Genomic DNA, 23,461 nt, shown 5'->3' on the forward strand with positions numbered 1-23,461 from the left:
CTGCTTAGGGGCCATATAATAAAATATAATAGATCACCCTCAGTGTGGTCAGGGTTGGGCATGTGGAATAGCACATCGCCTGTCTCCCATCTGCTGCCTACTCCTAGGCACAGACCCACCCTATGGAATAAAGGGCAACTTCAGGGAGGTTTAAGGTTTAAGCTATGCTCTCCTTGTAAGGTGGGTGGGGATTTGCACTGACGTGTTAGCCATGAGAACAGGGAGTTCCAGTGTGGAGTTAAGGACACCTTCCCTGGCTCCCCCGGATCTGGAAGTAGGGGTGAAAGGGGAAAGAAAAACCACGGAGAGAGGAAAACCCACTGTTCCACTGATAGCAAAACACAGGGGAGGAAGACACACCTTCTTCCTCTATAGGCCAATTCTTCAGAACCAAAAAGGAAATCTGTGAGAGAAGGGAGTGGAGGTGGGGGGAATCCAAGTACCTTAATGAGAAGATCTGAAAATCGTCCTAATTTAACTAGAGGGCTAGTAGCGAACTGGGCTGAGGTCACGGGAGCCAGGGCAAAAAACATTTTAATCTTTTTGGCCAGCTCCGGGATCCGTGAAAATGCTATGAAACCTGTGGGAACAAAAGGAAAATAAGAGAATTCCATCTTCTGGGACTTTTCTCTGAAAAGGCAAGGGCAGGCATGCGTGTCGCCTTCTAGTGGCAATCTGAGACCTGTGCAAGCAATGCCAGGAGGCAAAACTCCTGAAACGAGGGTCTCTGAACTCCTATGTGCACAAACACTGAATTTGATTAAACCAGTAAATCAAGTTTTGCTAAGTGCTTGTTTTGATTTTCAGCCTACATATGCACTGGAAGAAATCCGGGTTGCTAGAATCAGATGTTTCCCGTTCCTTTAATGATGTAAGCCAGGGAATCGAAGACTATTCCTAACAGCTCCACCCCACTGTGTCCATCCCCTACTGCCCCCCCTCCATCACCAAGAATGATGTACGAAGGTGCTCAACGCAGTCGCCAAGGACTCGAAAGGAACTTACATATTTAGAATCCTCTAGCTTCAAAATATCTTTTAGCTTCCTCTCAGGTCACTTCTTGCCTTAAACTTGGCCCCAGAATGTCAATTTTGAAAGCAGTGGGGCAAAGGACACCAATGGACAGGTCATGGAAGAACGAATATAGATGCAGAAAATACTTAAGTCCATTAATAAGGAGGGCAATTACGTCCATGTTACTTGTTGCTTGAAGCCTCTCGAGGTGACAAAGAGGAGTGGTAGTGAGGGCAAGGCAGCTTAACTACGTATAGGGAGACACTTCAAAGCATTCATACCTTTCACGTCACAGTTGTCTTCTAGGAATGTATTCTAAGAAGATTGTGTGATAGGAACACAAAGATATGAGTCATAGGAAACGCCAACAGGGGAATTAAATAAATTATGGGACAGGTCTCTGGTACCTAATCAGAGGAACTCTTGTTTGCTCGAATTACGAGCATTTTTTTTTTGGCGGCGGGGCGGGGGGGGGGCGGGTAGGCCACGATGCGTGGCTTGAAGGATCTCATTGCCCGACCAGGGATTGAATCCAGGACGAGGCAGTGAAAGCTCAAAGTCCTAACCACTAGGCCACCAGAGAACTCCTGGCAATTTTTATTTTTTTAAAACTTTGCTAAATTTTCTGTTTCTGTTTACAATGAACACATAATACTTTTATCATCAGCATAAATTAAAAATATATATGACTTTACAAAATTATTTGTAAATAAAGTGTACTATGGCATCCTTGGAGCTAGCTTTATTCCACTTCACTTTAAAAAATCAGTGTATTTCCTTGTTTTCTTTATAAAAGTCTCTGCACTTATACAACTTCCTGTTTTCTACTCTCTCACATTCCCATATCACTTAACTAGGAAAATATGTAATAGGCTGTGGTTTACACTGATTCCTTCAATCAAGGGAACCATACACCATGTTCATCTATTTATGTTTGTCTGAATTTCCAGAGAAGACTCAATATTACCAAAATTCTTTGCCCTATTCATTATTTCTGCCTGGCATTAAAAAACAAACACAAAACTCTATCTGAACATTATTTCTTTTATATTTCACTTTTAAGAAGGAACAAACAGTAATAAAACATTATATCAACCTCCCATCTTTATTTTATACATACCTATCGTGGTGCCTTGAGAATGACCCACATAATACACTTGTTCTTGGCCAGTTTTATTCAGAATGAAGCTAATTGAAGCTGGTAGGTCATAATTTGCCATCTCATCGTAACTGTAATCCAAAAAAGGAAATTTTTCATTGAGACATTGCATGCAAGCACAACAGCATACAAGTGTGCTGCTTGATGAGTTATCACCAACTGAACACAGCTGGGGAAACCAGCCCCGAGCACAGGGAACTGAACATTACCAGCACTGCAGAAGCCTCCCTGGGCTCCTTGCTAACCATGCCTCCCCAAAATAACCACTATCCTCCTTTCTTAAACCATAAATTAGTTTGATCCATTTGGGAACTTTTCTATGAATGGGATCAAACAGCGTGTATCATTCTGCATCCGACTTCATCTTTGCCGTCACATACAGCTGTCGGCTGGTCATTGTGTAAATACATGACACTTTATTTGTTCACTCACTGCTGATGGGCATTTGGTAGTTTCCAATTTCTCGCTGTTACAAATAGTGTAACAACAAGTATATTCTTGGAGATGCCTTTGGTAAAAGCTCTCATTCCTGTGCTTCACGGCCTCGGGTAGGTTCTGGTTTTACAAATGGGGAAGCAAGCCTGAAGGAGTCATGGTGCTGACTTTCTCTAATGCCTGGTACAGAGACGCAGCCCTGAACCTGTACGCATGTGTACTGACTGTAACCACCACTTGCGCTCTGCCAGGCTCTGTGCCAGCCTCTTTCCTTGTGTCCTCTCCCTTAAGCCCCCAGTGACCTTATGAGAAAGGTATTTATTATCCCCACTTTACAAAAAGGCAACAGACACAGGGCTTATGTCACATGCCTAATATCATGCAGTGATCAACTGGTAGAGCCAGAAGTAAGAGAGAGAAGAGAACTTCTAGAAATAAGAGGAGTGGATACTTGCAGGACGTGTTTACGGAGGAAGGGAGAAGGGTATGGTACACAATTTACACAGCGACACCCGCACCACCAGGAATGTCAAAATAACTAAAAATCCCTTATTGAATGTAACCCATAAATGTAATCATTTATTTATAATTTGCCTTACTGCTACTTATTAAATTCCTAACAAGGCATAAAACCTTTCATAAACCATTAGTTTCCCATCATATGATCCTGAGTTTCCTGTCCTCCCCAGTGTCTATGTTGAGAGTACCAAGGAAAAAGACCCCCCCGTCATAATCAATTCAAAGATACCTGAAGGCCCAGAACTCATCTTGGTCTATGGAGAGGGTCTTGTGTTTCCGAGACCAGGTGTTTCCCCTGCTGTTCCCCATCCACACATCAAAACCCGCGTCTGCCAGAATGAAGCCCAGGCTGGTGTTGGGCAGGTTTGTGACCCAGTTACTGGAATCTGCCAGCAAGCCATGCTGCAGGAACACAACTGGTTTGGGACCTGGAAAGCAATCATGTTTAGGAGTTAGCAGCACTAAGCTTCAAAACAAACATGGTATCTTGCTAATCAGAAAAGTCACAAAAGATCACAAAGCAAATAATGAAACAGAAACAAGACTGAGGTAGCATTACCATTCCGTGGTAACTGTACTATATGTACTTGTGTGAAGGGCGCTTGGGAGCTGTACGTTTTCCTTGGGCACATTAAGACACTTCTCACGCACCCAAGGTGCTCTGGGGCTGGGCCATGAGGAAGACGACTGGACCTTAAAAGACCAGGAAATCAGGCTAAGCAAGAAAAGACCTCGGCTACATATGGGGAGCAGTGGGGCAGGACTGCCTTGTTCCAAGAGGCACTGCTGCTGGTCACCAGTCAGAGAGAAGGAGCGTGGGCACTGCGGTGGCCCCTGCTGGGGAAAGGAGAGTTAGAGCGAGGCAGAAGGAGAGCACAATGGGGGCCAGATTCCTTGTGCTGGTTCCAACCTGTGCCTCTTCAGACACTTAGTGAAACCTGAGGCTGTGCAGCCAACTTCACAGGGCAGAGTCCTGAGAAAGGAGGACGGGTTTCAGTGGGGGTGGGAGAACCGAGGAGGGGAGAGCAGGATAGAGAGTGGGGCAGCCAGGCCAGGACTGAGCTGGAAGGGGGGTCAGGTGCCAGTTTTCAGGGACCAGGAGTCAGCTGCCTACCTTTTCTTTCTTTTTTTTTTTCTTTAACATCTTTATTGGAGTATAATTGCTTTACAATGTCGTGTTACTTTCTGCTGTATCACAAAGTTAGTTTCAGCTATACGTATACATATATCCCCACATCCCCTCCCTCTTGCATCTCCCTCCCACCCTCCCTATCCCACCCATCTAGGTGGTCACAAAGCACGGAGCTGATCTCCCTGTGCTAGGTGGCTGCTTCCCACTAGCTATCTGTTTTACATTTGGGAGTGTATATATGTCCGTGCCACTCTCTCACTTTGTCCCAGCTTACCCTTCCCCCTCCCCATGTCCTCAAGTCCATTCTCTACATCTGCATCTTTATTCCTGCCCTGCCCCTAGGTTCTTCAGAACCATTTTTTTTTTTAGATGCCATACATATGTGTTAGCACACAGTATTTGTTTTTCTCTGCCTACCTTTTCCTGATGGGGAATATTTCAAATTCCCCTGAAATCTCTCTGCACTTCCCTCCCTAACCCCACAGAAGGCTTCAAGGGAGAAATTTAGGAGTTGGCAAGTTGAAGATATACCAGGAAACTCTTTAAGCATCACCAACAAATAACTTCTGGATTCCCACAGGCAATTAGGAGCCACTGACACTTTCCCAGGAGGTGAGCGTAAAGCCCAGGAAAGTGCAGGCGGCCAACTCAGGCATGTGCCCACCATGCACGTGTGCTAATTATGGTGGCTGAGGGGCTTCCAACAATACCTGCAAACACCCCCACTGCAGCCCGTACCTACCATTCACCCCTGCACGAGGCTTAAAACATTCCCAGACCCCTCGCCCTACACTCCATTGAAGGGTTTCCCAAAGTTCCTATATTTTCCCTGTACATTGAACTTCCATGGACTTGGCTTTGCCTAAAACAACCACTACCGCAATCCAGGTTATAAAGAGTCTCTGTTTAATAGAAAAAGAAACAAAGAAAATATGTTTAATTACTTTGGAATTTAAATAAACTGTTTACATTAAAGGGTAATCTGTGGACATCCATTAACTCCATGCCACAATCAGCTGGGTACCTACAAAATGAAAGTAACTGCACAAGGACAAAGAGAACACACCTACACACACACACACACACACACGCACGCGCGCGTGCGCACGAGACCATGCAGACCCCAGGGTGACAGCAAAGCCATCCAGTGTGTGTCGGGGGAGGGGGTGGTGGAGAAAACTCAGTGATTTGTTAAGACACCTGTCACGGGGGAAGGGAGCGGATCGAAGTCACTTGTTTTTCTAATTCTCTTCTTGTTTGTTGGGATTCCCCCATCCCTCACTTCAAGCTGAATATGAAAGCTCAATGAACAGATAGAAAAGATGGCACCAGGTAGGAAGAAAATAGTGAATCTGTTCTTGAAAAGCCAGGTGTTTTCAAATCTGGAGGATCCGGGCCAAGAGCTGCAAAGCATATGGCAGACCCCACGGCTTTCTCGTGGGAAATGCCAGGAGGGGAGGAAAGGGGCTGGCATGGAAAGGCACATGGCTGAGAAATGGCACCTCGGCAACCTCAGGCCTCTCAGCTGTGTCCTACTCATTCATCTGAAGAGTTTTTACTGAGAATTCTACTGTATAATAAGCAGTGCACTAGAAGTTAAAAGAAATCGAGTGATTCAAAACACACGTTACATCTTGTATAAACCTGTCCTGGTACCTACCATGTGTTAGTCACTGTGTTAGATTCAGGGACACAAAAGTGAGTAAGCCATGCTCCCTCCCCAACGGAGCTCCATTCTAGTGAAGGAGACAGACACACGATTACCTTCTAGCCCAGTGTGGAAAAGGTCAGACCACCACGCAGGAAAGCCCAGAGGAAAGAGAAAAGTACTCAGCCAGGGGAGTAATATTCGAGCCGGTTCTTAAGTAAGAGACAGACTGCCCCACAAAGGGTTCGGGTGAAGAAACGGCAGCCTGGATTGGCAGAGAACTGGCACTGCATCCCAGGCTTCAGCCAGATGGGACCCCAGAGTGTACTGTAAAATGTAAACGCTCCCTACAGGAGTCTGATGCACAGGCAGCTTGGGGAACCGCTGGTAGGGCATGGTGCCTTGTCTGACCTGGGCATAGAGGGGATATGAAGGACTTCTTTCAGGGGTGCACATCCTTGCAGGTGTGGCCAGCTCCCTTTCCTCCCAGAACAAAAGGGGCCTCTAAGGAGGAAGCTGCAGAGGATACAATCCACTGGGTTTCCCATGCCCGTGATTCCATTAGACATGATGGGCCACGAACAAAGAGAAAATATTAACAAAACCCATCCTGGGATGGAAAATGGGTGCTAAACTGCTTGTCCCTTCCCTCTGGCACTTAGCGAATGCAAAAGGGCAGCAGAATAGACAAGGGCACTGTGACGGGCCTACCCACATGTCTGCCAGCTTCTCCCACCTGCTCCTAAGAGGGGGGGAGTGGGGAGAAAGGAAGGCATTATGTCATCTTTCCCATCCTGCCACCAATCAAGGATTTAAGGATTTGCAGGAAAAAGAAGTTTCTCTCTAGGAGGGTTAAACCTACTGCCATTCACACCTTCCAGTGAATTACTTTAATCAGATTTCTTTTCATCCTGCTGAGAGAAGCCGATTGAATTAACAACTAGCTATATTATTATGCACCCCTGTGCTCTAAGGCACTGTGCTGAAAATCCTATGAAGTTAGTACTATCTCCATTTAACAGAACAAGAAATTGTGGCTAACAGAAGTCAAGTCATTTGCACAAGATTGGATAAGAGCTAAAAAGTGGGGGAGCTGGGATTCTAATCTACATAAGTCTAATGCTAGGGTCCATGCTCTTAGCGGTTTTGCTACGGGAAAGGCTAACAACAGAGAGTCATTCTACAACGTACAGCTATGGGAAAGGCTAACAACAGAGAGTCATTCCACAACATACAGAGGCCCTCAGGGAATGACAAGCCAAAGACAGAAAGCTATTTTGGAGGGAGTTGGACCAAGTGCTTGGAAGAAAGGAATCTCTAGTAGATGGATGGAGGAGACAGAGAACAGGAGGCCAGGCCACGATATGCAACCTTGCCCTCTCAGGCAATTCTTCCAAGGACCAGCCTAGCCCACACACTCCAGCACCTGCAGCCTGGTCTGTCTTTGAGTAACAAACCAACAGGTCAGGACAAGGGCTGCCTTTCCTGCTGTGCCCTGCAATTAGCTTGTCCAAACTGGCTGTACGAGGGCTGGGGGCTGAGGGAAAGGCCTAAAAGTACCTTGGCTCAGAGAGGGCAAGTGAATTCTTCACAGTCACCTACGTAGTTAGCACAGAGCCAGCAAAGAAATGCAGCCCGGTGACAGGCCGCCACGGCGCTGCCTGCCTGATGGGGCCAAACATGGGTGGAAGCCAGGAGGGGATTACTCAGCCTCCAAAAATGAATCTGCTGAGCCCACAGCCTCACAAGAGGAAGATGACCGGGTGCACGGGGAAGTTCCTCCTACCTCCCAAGCACTGGCCTTCTCTACCAGGGCAGTGTCTGGACAGGCCTCCAACTTGCTCAAAAATGGTGTGAGAAATCAGCTGAGGTCCAACAAAGAACCAAAAGAAGGAGGAAGAGAGGAGGAGATCACAAAGATCAGCGCGTTGGCATGAAACAGACTTTGGTTCTTACTGGATATGTAACCCTTTAGAATTTACTCAATCTCTCTGGAGTATCGATGTCCTTTTCTAAAGTGGGGATGGTACAATGGCTGATAAGTAATAGTGACTCACAATAATAATAAATGTACAAATGTAATAAATCATTACTAGAACGCAAGCTCTGTGAAGAAAGACAACATGAAGTGGCATTCTTTAGCCGAGAAAAGGCTAATGGCAAAAGGAACTTGGCAGACGTGATTAAGGATCTTGAGATGGGGTAGCATCCGGGATTATCCGGTGTGCCCAGCGTAATCACAAGGCTCCTTCTAAGAGGGTCAGAGTCAGAGAGAGACTGGAAAATGCTACCCTACTGGCTTTGAAGATGGAGGATGGGGCCAGAAGCCGAGGAATGCGGGCAGCGTCCAGATGCTGGAAAAGGCAAGTGAATGGATCTTCCCCAAGTGCCTCCAAAAGGCAGCCCTACGAACACCTTGATCTTAGGACTTCTGGCCTCCAGAAGAGTAAGGTAATAAATTTATGCTGTTTTCAGCCACTAAGTTTGTGGTAGTTTGTTACACCAGCAGTAGGAAACTAATACAGTTGGGGACGAGTTTTCACCCCCATTTTTCAGATAAGGACTCTGAGGCACAGTGTGGCTAAGTAACCTGTGCAGAGTTGCACAGCCACCAATCCCAAACCAGGACTCAGAGGCGGGCAGGATGTCTCCTGGGCCTGAAGAAGAGAGAGACCTGGCTGCTTGCTAGTTTGGCAGGAGCCTGCATGACCTAAAATCTTCTAGAAAAGCTTAGAAGACGGGCTGTAAGTGGCATAAGGGCCCCCCATCTCCTTCTGCAAAGGCAGGTTCTAGACAAAATGGCATCAAGGACCTGGCTTATGGTGCACACGCATCCCTGGCACCCCATACTGAGTAATGCAAAGTCGGGATCACCCCTCACTTTAGACCTCCCTGCAGCCATCCATGGGATTGGACAAAGCCAAAGTCCAAGGGCTGGTTCAACCACGCCAAAGATAGGTTGTCGATCACCCAAAGAGCCAGGGCCCTGGGGACTTCCTGAATCTGCCCTGACTACTTAAGACAAACTCTAGGCAGCACTGTGGCATCTGGTGGATTTGTGTTATTATTACTATTCATCAGTAACAGCTACCTATCACGCACCACGTTTCACATGGATTACACTGTTGCAAAGAGAGCTGTTAAGATCCACCCCCACGTTACAGATGATGCCTGGAGAGAGAGGTTAGGTAACCTGCTCTGAAACAATCACCTAAGCAGTGAGCCAGAACTGAAACCCAAGTCAGCCACATTCTAAAGTCCTTGCTTGTAACCACTACTCTGAAGAAAACTTCATTCAAAAATAAAGAGGTAGGGGACAGGGGGAGTGCTTATAAATATTCCGTTTGTACGTGGCCACTTCAAATCAAGCCAAGCACTATTTCCTAAAAGTGGCTACATATCAAAATCATCTGGGGGCACTTCATGCACATTTCTGCCCTTGGTCCTGATTTAGGGAATCAGGAAGTCCAGAGACAGAGCCTGGAAATATTTATTTTCAGCAAGCTCCCTCAGCTCTTCTGATGTAGCCCATCCATAGCTGTGTTCAAAGTGGATTCATTAAAAGGGGAGCATGTCCAGTCCTCTGCTGCACCAGGCTGGCCCAGAGAAGAGGCCAACCAGACGTGAAGATCCCGGGTCCGGCATCCAAGAGGCCCCTAAAGGTAGTTCTAGGGCCTCCTACTCCAGAATAATCAAGAGCAGACTTTTATTTATCCACAACAGGGGACGACTGGGTGAATTTTTGTAGTCTAATTCTAATTTGAAGAATTGGCCTCAAAGACAGCACAAAACACTGTCAACAAATAACATTAGTGGGAAGGCTTGGCCACAACACCTTATATTCACTGGAGGGAGAAATAAGGAGAGGCTTATCTCCAAAGCACTCATCACCAGGAACTTAAGCAATGGAAGCTGGTACGCAGGTTATCTAAATCAAGCACTTTGCACGCTGTCCCTTGATCAGAGACATTGCTGCAGTGCTAAGAGCCCAAGGGGCAGACATGCCATCACAAGCCATGGGAATCCTGCCTTTACTACCAACCACCAGCTACTTTATAATAAGCAAGTTAATTAACCTCTGTAACCTTGGTTTCCTCCTCTGTAACAGGGGGTAATAAGAGGCCTTACATCCAAGAGCTGTGTGACAAGTCATGTGACAGTTCACAGAGTGCAGCACATGGCCCACAACAGGAAGCGTTCAGAAAGGCATGCAGACCTTGCCACTGCCCAGATCACTGCATTCACATTTCATAGTCACCCTGCTGGAAAGGGGGTGACCCTCGGCAGAAGGAAACACAATAGTGCCGTGATCACAGAGCAGGGAAGAAAAACACCCCAACCTCAGAATGCCATTCGCCCCACCAGCCGCAGTGGTGGTCACTTTGATCGCTAAGCAACAAGAAGGCAGCAATCGGTCCGTCTCATTCACTGCAGCCTCCGTGGCACCCAATGCTGAGTCTGCCACGTGGTGCTTGCTCCAGGCAAATTTGATGAATAAAAGCAATAATGAAGGAATAAAGGAAGGAAAGAAATTAAAAAACACCCAACAGCACATATTCACACACACAGAGATACCCACCCCACATATACCATGTGCGCTTTCCAGGGCACTGCCTTAATTAGTTTACTGTGTACCCAGGATGACACCACGCCATTTATGTTATCCTTCCTATGTTACAGACAGGGACCCTGAGGCATAGAAAAAAGAAATGATTTGCCCAAGGATGTAAATACAATTAGTATATGGTGGAACCGGGAACCATGTGATTACGTGACACCAAAGTGCTTGTTATCTCCATGCCAAACTGCCTTTCTGCTTCCCCTGCCCTTCTCTGCTACCACAGCCTGCCTTCAAACAGAGGTACGGTGACTCTGAGCTCAGGAAGATCCTTAATTCAACGTGCTCTTGGGCAGGGAACATTAGAAAGTGCGGATGCTTTGGTCAACCCAGTCCCCAGGAAGACCAGGACTGTAGAAGCAGGTAGACTGAAGCCTTGGGCCGGAGAGATTATCGAGTAATCAGAAAAGGTTTGGGCCCTCCGAGAGCTCATGGTCTAGCAGGGAGGACCGAGGTTATAAGCATCACCCCTGACAGAATACGCTATTATTTATTGTCTTACCTGTCTTAACTGCTATGAAGGAAACACACAAAGAGCTATGAGAATACGTGGCCAGGGGTCAGCCTGAGCAGGTGTGAGAGCTGGGGAACTCCTCGCTGAAGCGACATCGAGGTTAGGCAGCAGGCAGGGAGGGAGTACTGGAGGAGGGAGGGGTGCCGGGCACAGCGCTCTCTTCCTTTCCACTCTGACTCTTAGCCCCAGCTCCAACCTGCCAATACGAGACAGCTGTGCTGTGCAGCTGATGCTGCCTCGTGACGCTCTGTTACGCAGAGGGTCTGAATACAGTCCCCTGCCCGGTGTGCCATCAAGGTCCAAGTGAGCCTGGGAGTGAGCTCAGGGAGCTAGAGTCAATAAGCCCGGGCACTGACTAATGGCCCTACGTCTGTCCAGTGCCACTGGGAGGAGGGGAATTACATCCCAGCTGATCAAGGCCTCTGTTTAGCTTGTTAGAGCACTGCGTTTAGGAAATGGTTTCCTTAGGAACCACGTACAAGGGAAGAACAGAAAACCCAGAAATTGGTCAGAAACCTAAAACGTATAATCAAAACAGAGGTTTTTTTTTTTAAACCATAGCCTGATGGTCTTTCCCCCGCGAAACCTAACTCACAAGCCACGTTGTGAATTTTCAATTATGACTCAAAAAGTTCAACGGGCAACCCCACGGCAAAGTTCAAAAACCCTGTTTCTGCACGAAGGCAATTACTCACACTCCAGAATGCACTTCACTCACCAGACCATCAGACACATACTGCTTTTCAGACATAAATGTTCCACGGTTGGTGTTTTTTTTGATGATTGCTTTATTTTACAGTTTATTTCCTAGTTAGGCAGAAGTAAGTCGGCCTCGCTGTTACTGTTGCTATTTTATGTATTTTAGGCAAGGCCTTTCTCTATTTCTTTGTTTTAACCAACTAAAATAAATACGCTGACTATCATAGGATCAAGTTGCTCAATACTTACTACATAAGGCCGCACACTCCAGTTCAAAGAACACTGAACCCGGAGTCAAACTGGCTGGGCCACTAACTTTTGACCTAAAGCAAATCCCCTTCCCTCTTTGAACCTAACAGTCACGCCCAGTAAAATGAGAGTGTTGCTCTAGAACCTGGGTTCCCAAACCCAAGGATTTTCCTTTGGAATCCACTAGAGAGTTATGTTAAAAATGCAAGTTCGGGCTTCTCTGGTGGCGTAGTGGTTGAGAGTCCGCCTGCCGATGCAGGGGACACGGGTTCGTGCCCTGGTCTGGGAAGATCCCACATGCTACGGAGCGGCTGGGCCTGTGAGCCATGGCCGCTGAGCCTGAGTGTCCGGAGCCTGTGCTCCACAATGGGAGGGGCCACAACAGTGAGAGGCCCGCGTACCGCAAAAAAAAAAAATGCAAGTTCTCCAAACTGCCGGCCCAGGCAGGACTCTGAGATCCTTCTAGTGCCAGCATCCCGTGACTTTCTGAAATAAGGCTGAGCAGATTAAAATATAACCACTTCCCTATAAAGGGTGAATTTCTGAATTTCAATTCCCTTATTGGAGGTAGTGCAAAGTAGGGGTAGCTCAACACTTGATAGAGAAGTTTGCTTAACATTGAGAAACAGCCCACATACACTCCACAGGTCACTAACAGTTTTCTAAATACACATTTCAAGCTTCCTAATTAGTAGAGGTCTGACCAGACAAAGAATTGCCTAAATCAGGGGATTCTTTAAAACAGTGTGGTATTGGTACAAAAACAGACATATGGATCAATGGAACAGAATAGAGAGCCCAAAAATAAACCCACACACGTATGGTCAATTAATCTTTGACAAAGGAGGCAAGATTATAAAATGGGAAAAAGACAGTCTCTTCAGCAAGTGGTATTGGGCAGCTGGACAGCTGCATGTAAATCGATGAAGTTAGAACACATCCTCACACCATACACAAAAATAAACTCAAAATGGCTTAAAGACTTAAACACAAGACATGACACCATAAAACTCCTAGAAGAGAGCATAGGCAAAACATTCTCTGACATAAATTGTACCACTGTTTTCTTACGTCAGTCTCCCAAGGCAATAGAATTAAAAACAAAAATAAACAAATGGGACCTAATCAAACTTACAAGCTTTTGCACAGCAAAGGAAACCATAAAAAAATGAAAAGACAACCTACGGAATGGGAGAGAATATTTGCAAATGATGCAATAGACAAAGGCTTAATCTCCAAAATATACAAACAGCTCATACAGCTCAACAACAAAAAAACAAACAACCCAATCGAAAAATGGGCAGAAGACCTTAGTAAGACATTTCTCCAAAGAAGACATACAGATGGCCAGTAGGCACATGAAAAGATGCTCAACATCGCTAATTATTAGAGAAATGCAAGTCAAAACCACAATGAGGTACCACCTCACACCAGTCAGAATGCCCATCATTAAAAAGTCTACAAATAACAAGTGCTGGAGAGGGTGTGGAGAAAAGGGAACCCTCCTACACTCTTGGTGGGAGTGTAAATTGGTAGAGCCATTATGGAAAACAGTATGGAGGTTCCTCAGAAAACTAAAAATAGAATTACCATATGACCCAGCAATCCCACTCCTGGGAATATACCCGGACAAAACTATAATTCAAAAAGATACATGCACCCCTATGTTCATAGCGGCACTGTTCACAATAGCCAAAACGTGGAAACAACCTAAATGTCCATCGACAGATGAATGGATAAAGAAGACGTGGTACATATGTACAATGGAATAAAAAAGAATGAAATAATGCCATTTGCAGCAACATGGATGCAACTAGAGATTATCATACTAAGTGAAGTAAGTCAGAAAGAGAAAGACAAATACCATATGATATCACTTATATGTGGAACCTAAAATATGGCACAAATGAACCTGTCTACAAAACAGAAACAGACTCATAGACATAGAGAACAGACTTGTGGTTGGCAAGGGGGAGAAGGGGAGGGAGAGGGATGGACTGGGACTTTGGGGTTGGCAGATGCAAACTATTACATTTAGAATGGATAAACAACAAGGACCTACTGTAGAGCACAGGGAACTATATTCAGTATCTTGTGATAAACCATAATGGAAAAGAATATGAAAAAAGAATGTCTATATGTGTATAACTGAGTCACTGTGCTGTACAGCAGAGACTGGCACAACACTGCAAATCAACTCTACTTCAATAAAGACAATTTTTTTAAATAAAAATAAATCAGGGGATTCTTTACTGAGTCCACACACCCTCTGCATCTTAATACAAAATCTGTGTGTGCACAAGTGTCTATTTTATTTTACTAGAGAGAGGATCCATTGCCTTCATGCACTTCAGAATCCCAATTCTGAAGACTGCCCGATATATCTCTTAATTAGGCCACCCACGCGGGGAACCTGGTACTGCTGGCTGTGAGGAACACAGAGGTGACAAAGACACAGCCTCTGCCTTCAAAGAGTGGCTGCAGGGAGGGATGGCGGGGAGAGAGAAGTACACACGTGAGTTAACCCCGAAGCAGAGGAAGAAAAACACCTCAGGAGGGGTGTTAGCAAGGCATCTGGGAGTTTGGAGGAAGTGTGTCTCCTTCATGCTCAAGCAGCATGGAGAGTTGGCAGTTAAGCTGGGTGGGGCTGGAAGGACAGAAAAAAAAAATGTTTTTAGGAACGCATAGAAATAAAGATGGTGGGCAGAGTGAACACCAATCCAGAGGGTTGTGTCACCAGCTGAGGCCTAGGGAGAATTTAGCAAAAGGGAAATAACTCATTTGGATTTCAGCATGTGAGAGAGCAGTTCTTTGATACTTATCACAGATACAACTTCAGTTATACCATTTGCAATCTGGCTATGGTGCCAATTTAAACCTGTGCAGTTGATAAATGATAAATGTTTCTTAGATGATGGGTAAACACAGCTGGCAACCAGTGGTTCTCAAGCACTCCTCATAAACCTTGTGAAAGAGGTATTCTATCCCATTCTACAGAGGAAGTCACCGTAGACATCAGAGCCCATAACTGTGATCACTAGTTTGAGGAATCATGAAGTTCTTGCACATATCCATGGTGAACTTCAAAGGTCCACTGCTGTATAAAATGAAGGTGAACAGTAAAGACAACAGCTAGGACAAAATACTAAGGAATGGTGTTATCTTCATTTATGAGGCTCATGAAGATTGCTGAGTGGCAATATCATATAATTACACCTGGGCTCTACGAAGCTTAATCCTGCAAAACTACATAAGACGGATGAGAACAGGGAGGTTGGCAGAAAGGAGAGCAGTTGGCATGGGTAGAGGAGCCATGTGGCCAAGTCCTGTGATCATAAAAGACTTCCAGTGATCCCCAAGTGAGGCTCTACATACAATCAGAGGGGGTCACTGAGACAGGACTGAAAGATGCTCACCACACAGCTTTTTTTTTCTTTTTTCCTGCGGTACGCGGGCCTCTCACCGCTGTGGCCTCTCCCGTTGCAGAGCACAGGCTCCGGACGCGCAGGCTCAGTGGCCATGGCGCACGGGCCCAGCCGCTCGGCAGCAATGTGGGATCTTCCCAGACCGGGGCACGAACCTGTGTCCCCTGCATCGGCAGGCGGACTCTCAACCACTGCGCCACCAGGGAAGCCCTCACCACACAGCTTTAAACTAAGGTTCCACAAGGAATGTGGTACCTATAAATAAATAGCGGAGGTGACATCGGCAAGATGGCAGAATAGGAGATCCCCAGCTCTAGCCCCCTCACAGAAACTCCAACTTAGCAACTATCCACAGACAAGAATGCCTTTGTTAGCACCCCTGAACCCAGGGGTAAGGTTACAGCATCACAGAAGAACACAAAAACTGAGAAAAACTACATTAAGAAGGGTAAGAGGAATAGCTTCACTTCATCCTTGATAAATGAATAATGTTTTAATGTATCTTGTAATGACTTATAAATGGTACAAATGTATGGCATTATTTTCTTAAAAGCATTAATTTCTTAAAAGATAAGCAGACTGAATTTCCCTATTCCTGTTTTGAAATTCTTTCTCTCTCTCAGGTTCTAAGCTTATTTCAGATGGCCAAGTAAATGGTCACAAGAGCATAAGGTACGATGGTGGCCTGGCGAAGAGAAGAAAGAGCTGAACTGAAGCCATATAACAGGGGAGCCTAGAGAGGACCTGACAGCTCCTCCAGGATGGGAGTCAAGAGTGACTATGCAGTTTCTGGTCTAGGTCCAGGAGGACAAGGGTGTGATTAATAGAGGGGGAAGTCAGGAGAGGAAGGGGCATGGATGAGCTGGGTTCCATGTTGGGTGTGAAGGATTGTGTGTATTCTTTTTGTCTATCTGGCTTAAATAAGCCAAATTAGTACCACTGACAGCACTGCTCCTGAATGGGAGTGAAGGACAGTGCAGAGCCTCAGCTCCGCGCTCTGCCTTGGACCATGGAAATGCAAACCATCAGAGAAACACCTATGTAGTTTTCAGGAGAATCACAAATTCCTTTAGATAACTAAGTCACTCGTCACAGATTTCCTCCGAAACTCACCTCTGAGCTTAGCTCACAGCAGGTGTTATATACATACCACTGATCCTCTACAGGGAGGCCTCTGCAGAACAGAGGAAAAGGGTGGGGACTTAATGCTATCACCAGACTTAGTTTAGAGTGCATTCAGTCTGTTCCCCATTCTGAAAACCAAGGGTATCCACTGCCCCAATCCACACACCCCTGCCAATAAATGAATGAATATAGAATATAACCCGTAGAACCAGAGAGTGATAAAGACTAATGGGGAACTTAGAGATCATCCCAGCCAATCGACTGTTTTTACAGATGAAGAATCCAAGGCCTACAGAGGAGAAAGCACAGAAGTACTTAGGGGCAGGCGGAATTCTCCTGATTCTTCTTCCTACCACCTGAGAGCAAATCAAAAGGATGCTCGGGCTTCCCTGGTGGCGCAGTGGTTGAGAGTCTGCCTGTCGATACAGGGGACACGGGTTCGTGTCCCGGTCCAGGAAGATCCCACATGCCGCGGAGCGGCTGGGCCCGTGAGCTGTGGCCGCTGAGCCTGCGCGTCCTGAGCCTGTGCTCCACAACGGGAGAGGCCACAACAGTGAGAGGCCTGTGTACCGCAAAAAAAAAAGGATGCTCACTTCCCAGGGCATAGCACCTTCACCTGCAGTGGCTGAGATACATACCATAGGGCATCTGGCACTATATGCTTTAATTGCTGTAGGAAAGAGAAGCCTAGAGGTGGATATAGAAAAAGAAGAGGAGGCACATTCTCTAAGCATGTTTTTACTGTGGTTCCCTGCATTTTTTAACAATGGCTGACACTACTAATTATTAGTCAACTAACCACTTTTAAGAGAAATAATATCAATACCTATTTTTCTTTATATGGGATCCGAAATCTGTATACCGGGTTTATTTCTTTTAAAAAAAGGGAAGGAAATCAAGATCATATGTTCACTCTGAAATAAAATATGTTTCGTGTGTCTTGAGCAGAAGAAAAAATAGAAGCCCTTGCTGTAACTCATTGCTCATTTTGTAACATGCTTTTAAGAGGATCTGTAAATCATAAAACTCTCAAGAGTTAGAAATTAAATTTCAAAGACAGCATTGGCTGTCTTGACCAGGTAACATTACTGAAAGGCTCATTATAGCTAGAATTTATAGCAGAACAACATGGATAAATCAGATTATATTAAGAGAAAAACAGATAATGATACAAAGCTCACATTAACACAGAGGGCTTTTAAGTTTGCTTTGAATAAAAATTTTCTACTCACATAAAATTTTAATTGAAGAAGAGATAGCTATCCAATTACCTTAATCTCACCTTAATTTCCTAAGTTTCTAAAATCAGAATATGTTAAAAGAAAAAAAATAAGCTACATCTGGAGAGATGATTGACTAAGGATCAGATCCTTATTCTGATATCTAACAATTTCAAGTAATCTATCTAGAAATTCCTCAATCTGCATTGGAAACCACAGTTTTGCTTGAGTTATAAGAAAAAGAAAAAATATGTATATATTTTAAGCCAGAACTATAAGAACTTTCATATATTGCTTATGAGAGTAATTACCAGAACAAGACCACATGAAAAGCAATTTAACAATATCTATCAAAATCACAAATCCATATATCCTCTGACCCAAAAATTCTATTTCTGAAAATGTATCTTATAAATAAACTTGCACACATACAAGGTTACTTACAGCAGCAATATTTGTTAATCGAAGACTAGAAAGAGTCTAAATGCCCGTCAACAGGACACTTGTTAAATAAATCATGGTACAGTTATACAGTGGAATACTATGTATCAGCAGAGATAAATGATGAAGTGCTCTCTGTATTGTATGGAAAAATCTCCAAAATATTAAGTAAAAAATTCAAGGAACAAAAGAATGTGCATTATAAGCCACATTTTATATTAAAAGGGAAGCAAGGAAAAATAATAATTTATGTTTGCTTCTAAAGAGATTTTTTTAGAGAGAAAGAAATTTTAAATGAAGAGATTTTGGGAAGATACATAAAAAACTGGGGAGGTGGAGAATGAGATGGGAGGGAGGTATTTCACTGTGTATCTTTTTATTCTCTTTGATTTCTGAACTATGGGAATACGTTACCTATTCAAAAAATTAAGTAATTTTCAAACAGCAAGAGCTATCTACTTAATGCTCAAACCATTTTATTAAATGAAATGCTTCCTTATAACAAAGAAAGCAGAGACTTTAGCATATCCTCAGACAAACCTGACCTTTGAACCTTTAAGCAAAATATGAAATTAGATGACTCTTGTCCTTATTTCTTTAAAAGAAGAAGTGTTTTTTTTTTAAATTTTATTTATTTATTTATGGCTGTGTTGGCTCTTCGTTTCTGTGCGAGGGCTTTCTCTAGTTGCAGCAAGTGGGGGCCACTCCTCAACGCGGTGCGCGGGCCTCTCACTGTCGCGGCCTCTCTTGTTGCAGAGCACAGGCTCCAGATGCGCAGGCTCAGTAACTGTGGCTCACGGGGCTAGCTGCTCCGCGGCATGTGGGATCCTCCCGGACCAGGGCTCGAACCCGTGTCCCCTGCACTGGCAGGCAGATTCTCAACCACTGCGCCACCAGGGAAGCCCGAAGAAGTGTTTTTTATACACCTTGCATAAATGTAACATGTTGAGTACTTTGGTCTAAAAAAATAATCCCATTTCAATGTTTTCAAGTTAAATCTGAACTTGGTTACTGACATAAAAAAAGAACCAAATTCCAGCAATGCTGTTAAATTTTCAGAGCTCTCCTTTCTCACCACAGAAAACACCCATACCTCTGTCAGAATGGTTCTTCCTCCCGTGGGGGATTCGGTTAAGGCAAAGAATATATCCATCTTCTGTCACAACTAGGTGTTCCTCACTAGGGAATCCCCAGTGAGAGATAATTTCACTCTGTGGAGCAAAGGAGAAGACAAGGTGTCAATGACATTCTCCAGGTTTTACTTAAGAAATGAATTGTTACTGAAATTGCAGTCTGCTCAATCTAATAGCCAACATCCCATCGCAAAAGTAAATCCTCCACTTGTTTTACCTCTGTGTTCTACTCATAGATGTTCAGCTAAACCACTTTAACATGTTCTACACCAAGTGTGTCTTATTTTACCATAGCTTTGGGCTTCTTTGTTTCCATCCTGGCTCCCAGGTACAAATAAACACTTCTTTCTTTCTTTTCTAAATATGCCAGGTAATACTGTAATCTACCATTTTCCTTGTTTTAAGAGACCCCATCCTGGGAAATGAAGCATAAAAAGTATTAATCTGTTTTTAACCAATGGACCAATAAAACTAGACTAGAATGTCAAGGTAGAGTTGAACAAGAAAAGATAAAATGATTGTGATAGCATACGCTATTTGTTTTTCTCTTTCTGACTTACTTCACTCTGTATGACAGACTCTAGGTCCATCCACCTCACTACAAATAACTCAACTGCGTTTCTTTTTATGGCTGAGTAATGTTCCATTGTATATATGTGCCACATCTTCTTTATCCATTCATCTGTCGATGGACGCTTAGGTTGCTTCCATGTCCTGGCTATTGTAAATAGGGGTGGGATAGGGAGGGTGGGAGGGAGAGGCAAGAGGGAGGAGATATGGGGATATATGTATATGTATAGCTGATTCACTTTGTAATAAAGCAGAAACTAACACACCATTGTAAAGCAATTATACTCCAATAAAGATGTTAAATAAATAAATTAATTAAATGATTGTGGTAATCATTTTACAATATATACATAGTGCAAATCATTATGTTGTAGACTTTAAACTAATACAATGTTATATGTCAATTATATCTCAATAAAACTGGAGGGAAAAGAGGAAAAGTAAGGAATTATGATCAAATTCACTACTCCATAAGGAAAGATCCATGGGGCAATTAATTGTTTTTTGTTTTCTTTTTTTTTAAACTGAGGTTATAGCTGATGTACAATATTATATGTTTCAGGTGTGCAACACAGTGATTCACAGTTTTTAAAGGTTAAATTCCATTTATAGTTATTATAAAATATTGGCTACATTCCCTGTGTTGTACAACATATCCTCGTTTATCTATTTTATACATAACAGTTTGTACCAATTAATCCATGGGGCAATTGTTAATTGGGAGCTCAGTGGCATATGGATAACTCAATTGTCCAGAAGACTTAGTGTAAATAAGTACTCATTATTCTCTCTACCACAAACACTTGAAAGGATTTAAGTTTATCATTCTTACAGGAAAAAAAATTTTTAAATAAAAATGCTTTTAATTTTAAAAAAACTTAAAAAGAAAAGATTTGGGACAAGAAATAAAATGTAACCTTAAGACCCAGATATCAGGTCATACTCTCTTGGCTGACTATAAATTTATCTCCATCTCCAAGGTTGCCTGATTCTTCAGTTGCATCACTGCGTCATCTGTTTTAAAGCTGCTGTTTTCTGTAGCAACATGTACTTTCCTGATATTTTATGCCTAAATAAGGTATCGCCAGATTTAATTGTTTACTTAAGATTAATAACTTTGAAATGTTTTCATTACTCGAGGGACTATTTTTGCTTATTTGTTCTAACAAAGTTTTTTTCAGATACTTTGATTTTTGTATTGAACTATGGACATTGGTAATCTGTCCTTGTTCAGCACATTAAGTATTAACATTCTTTCAAAGTTTTGACACTTTTTTTTATTGTTGTTTAAACAAATTCAGTGAGACTTAAAAATGAAATGAATGTATAAAAATATCACTTATCTTACTAAGAAGTATATGTTTTAACAGCAAATGAGGTTTGTAAGATACACATTACCTTTTAGGTAAAGTCCAGCTAGCTGAATCTAAGATTCAGAGAACAGGAAAAACATAATGTGATATAAAGAGAATAGAGTTTGTGGCTTCGTGTAGCTACATAACTGGATTTCAGAAAATAATTAACATTGATCACAGATGCGTTTTTAAAAACAGATGACTTTGAGAAACTTACCACATTCATATTTGTTTCAGGATCCACAGGTGCCAGCTTCCCTCTGGATACCTCAGAATGCAGGGTCCCAAGGACCAAACAGACCACCAAACACCAGAGCCACATTTTCATTCTGTATAAAACAGTCTGTTGTTACTTGTCTACACAAAGTTTTACTACACAAAATTATGTTGGTAAATAATGCTCCCATACAAAGTTCTGAACCAGGTTTAGGTCAGGTAAAAGTTAGGTAAAGGGCAAATAGAGAACAAATGACTCAAGCCATACCTCGAAGCAAAAATTGAGGAATTCTTTTTTACTGGGAAACCTCCCACCCGCCACCCCCAGTTAATATGTGACATTTGGAGCCCAGAACACCCACTCACCTCCTCACCAGGTGGTTAAACATAATGTTCCCAGAGAAATAGCAGAAAGAAGGACTCAGAAGAGAATAGGTTGAGAAAAAGGAAGATCCCCCAAATTCCAGAGCCTGTTAACCTCCCACCTTTTCCTAATTGTAATTTAAACACTTTTAAGTTCAGCGATATGAGTTCTTGCTCCCACTAGCTATTCAATTCCCTTCGTGCATAAAATTACACCCAAGGGAAAAAGTGTCATGAAAGAAAAGAGAGCTTGCAAGAGAAATAGAGGGAAAGAAGACCACCCCTCTTTGCTTCTGAGACCCTCCAGCCATCACCAAAGACCATCTAGTTTCTGGCAGTGATGGCACAAAATCATAGTGTAGCAAAGACCTTGAAGATGGATGTTAAAGGCAAAATGAAGTGACTCTTCCAAGGACACCCAGATGGTTAGAGGCAAAGCTGAGACAACAGCCCAGGCCTCCCACATTTTTTAAAATAAATATAATCATTCAAAAAGATGCATGAGTGTATACCCATACAAAGACTTGTGCAACAGCCAAACACTGGAAAAACCCAAATGCCCCTAATGGGTGAATGGGTCAACATATTGTGATATATACATACCACTCAGCAATAAAAAGGAATGCACATAAAATAACATGGATGAATCTCAAAACAGTTATGGTGAGTGAAAGAAGCCAGACCATATAAATAAATATGTACGATTTCATTTCTATAAAACTCTAGAAAATGCAACCTTATCTCTATTGACGTAAAGCAGATCAATGGCTGCCTGGGGAGACGAGGGCCAGGAGCTAAGCATTGCAAAGGGAAATCTTTTGGGGGTGATGAACAGGTTAATGATATTGAACGTATCACAGTTTCACATGTGTATACATATCAGAACATAAAATTGTACATTCTAAATATGCCCTGCTATTGTACGTCAGTAATACAACACAGCTGTTTTTAAGACTTGGGCTTAAACTGAGTATTCCACAAGTCTTAAGAAATTGGTTCTCAGAAGATTGCAAAAGTGAACTGACTCCCTTCTGTCGGTGCATCTCTTGATGGTGCTACAGTGATTTCTCCCAGCAGAGGTGAACCTGGAACTTCTAGACAGGAGGGGATGTTATCTTGAGTCTCTACTGGCAAAGCATGCCCACTGTGCTTACTCATAAGTTTGTATTTCTCTACAGTGGTTGGGAAGGGCTGTACAGTTCCGGGCTACCTTTTATTATAAATATAACCTTCCAAAAGCCCATTATTACTCGGGAATAAGGAGTATATTGAAAAGAAAAGTGAAAGTCTGTAACCACAATTTGAAACAGTGAAGCCTCTGGCAGTACCTGCGTTTCCACTCAGGCCTATCCTCCGGGACCTGGATCAGCTGTCCACAATGGAAGCTCCAGGAAGATAACAGCTGAAGCCACTCAACTGGAAATGTCACCCAGCTGATTTTTCCTTCCAACAAAACACTAGTTTTTCAACCTACTAGTCCAGTAATTGTCATAAGGATGAGGATTGAGAAGTTCAAAAGAGAAAAAGCCTCCTCCAGGCTGCATGCAATGTGCTTTGCTGGGCTCTCTTAGCAACTTTTATCTCAATCCTTTTTATACTGTAACAATCCAATTAAGTACTTGTCTG

General features: G+C 43.5%; 1 protein-coding gene across 3 annotated transcripts in view; it reads right to left on the reverse strand.

Annotated features, from left to right (window-relative positions):
• LIPA (lipase A, lysosomal acid type) overlaps nt 1–23,461 on the reverse strand; it is a 97,409-nt gene that overhangs the window by 11,827 nt on the left and 62,121 nt on the right. For all 3 annotated transcript variants that reach the window (XM_032607378.1, XM_032607376.1, XM_032607377.1), the window contains exons 2-6: nt 21,474–21,585; nt 19,292–19,409; nt 3,357–3,555; nt 2,135–2,244; nt 444–580 (exon numbers count right to left, since the gene is read on the reverse strand). In XM_032607378.1, the coding sequence (XP_032463269.1) occupies nt 444–580; nt 2,135–2,244; nt 3,357–3,555; nt 19,292–19,409; nt 21,474–21,584 (675 nt within the window). In that variant the 5' untranslated portion in view covers nt 21,585. The remainder of the gene's footprint in view (nt 1–443; nt 581–2,134; nt 2,245–3,356; nt 3,556–19,291; nt 19,410–21,473; nt 21,586–23,461) is intronic.

Source organism: Phocoena sinus, chromosome 16, assembly GCF_008692025.1.
Source record: "Phocoena sinus isolate mPhoSin1 chromosome 16, mPhoSin1.pri, whole genome shotgun sequence".
Classification (NCBI taxonomy): Eukaryota; Metazoa; Chordata; class Mammalia; order Artiodactyla; family Phocoenidae; genus Phocoena; species Phocoena sinus.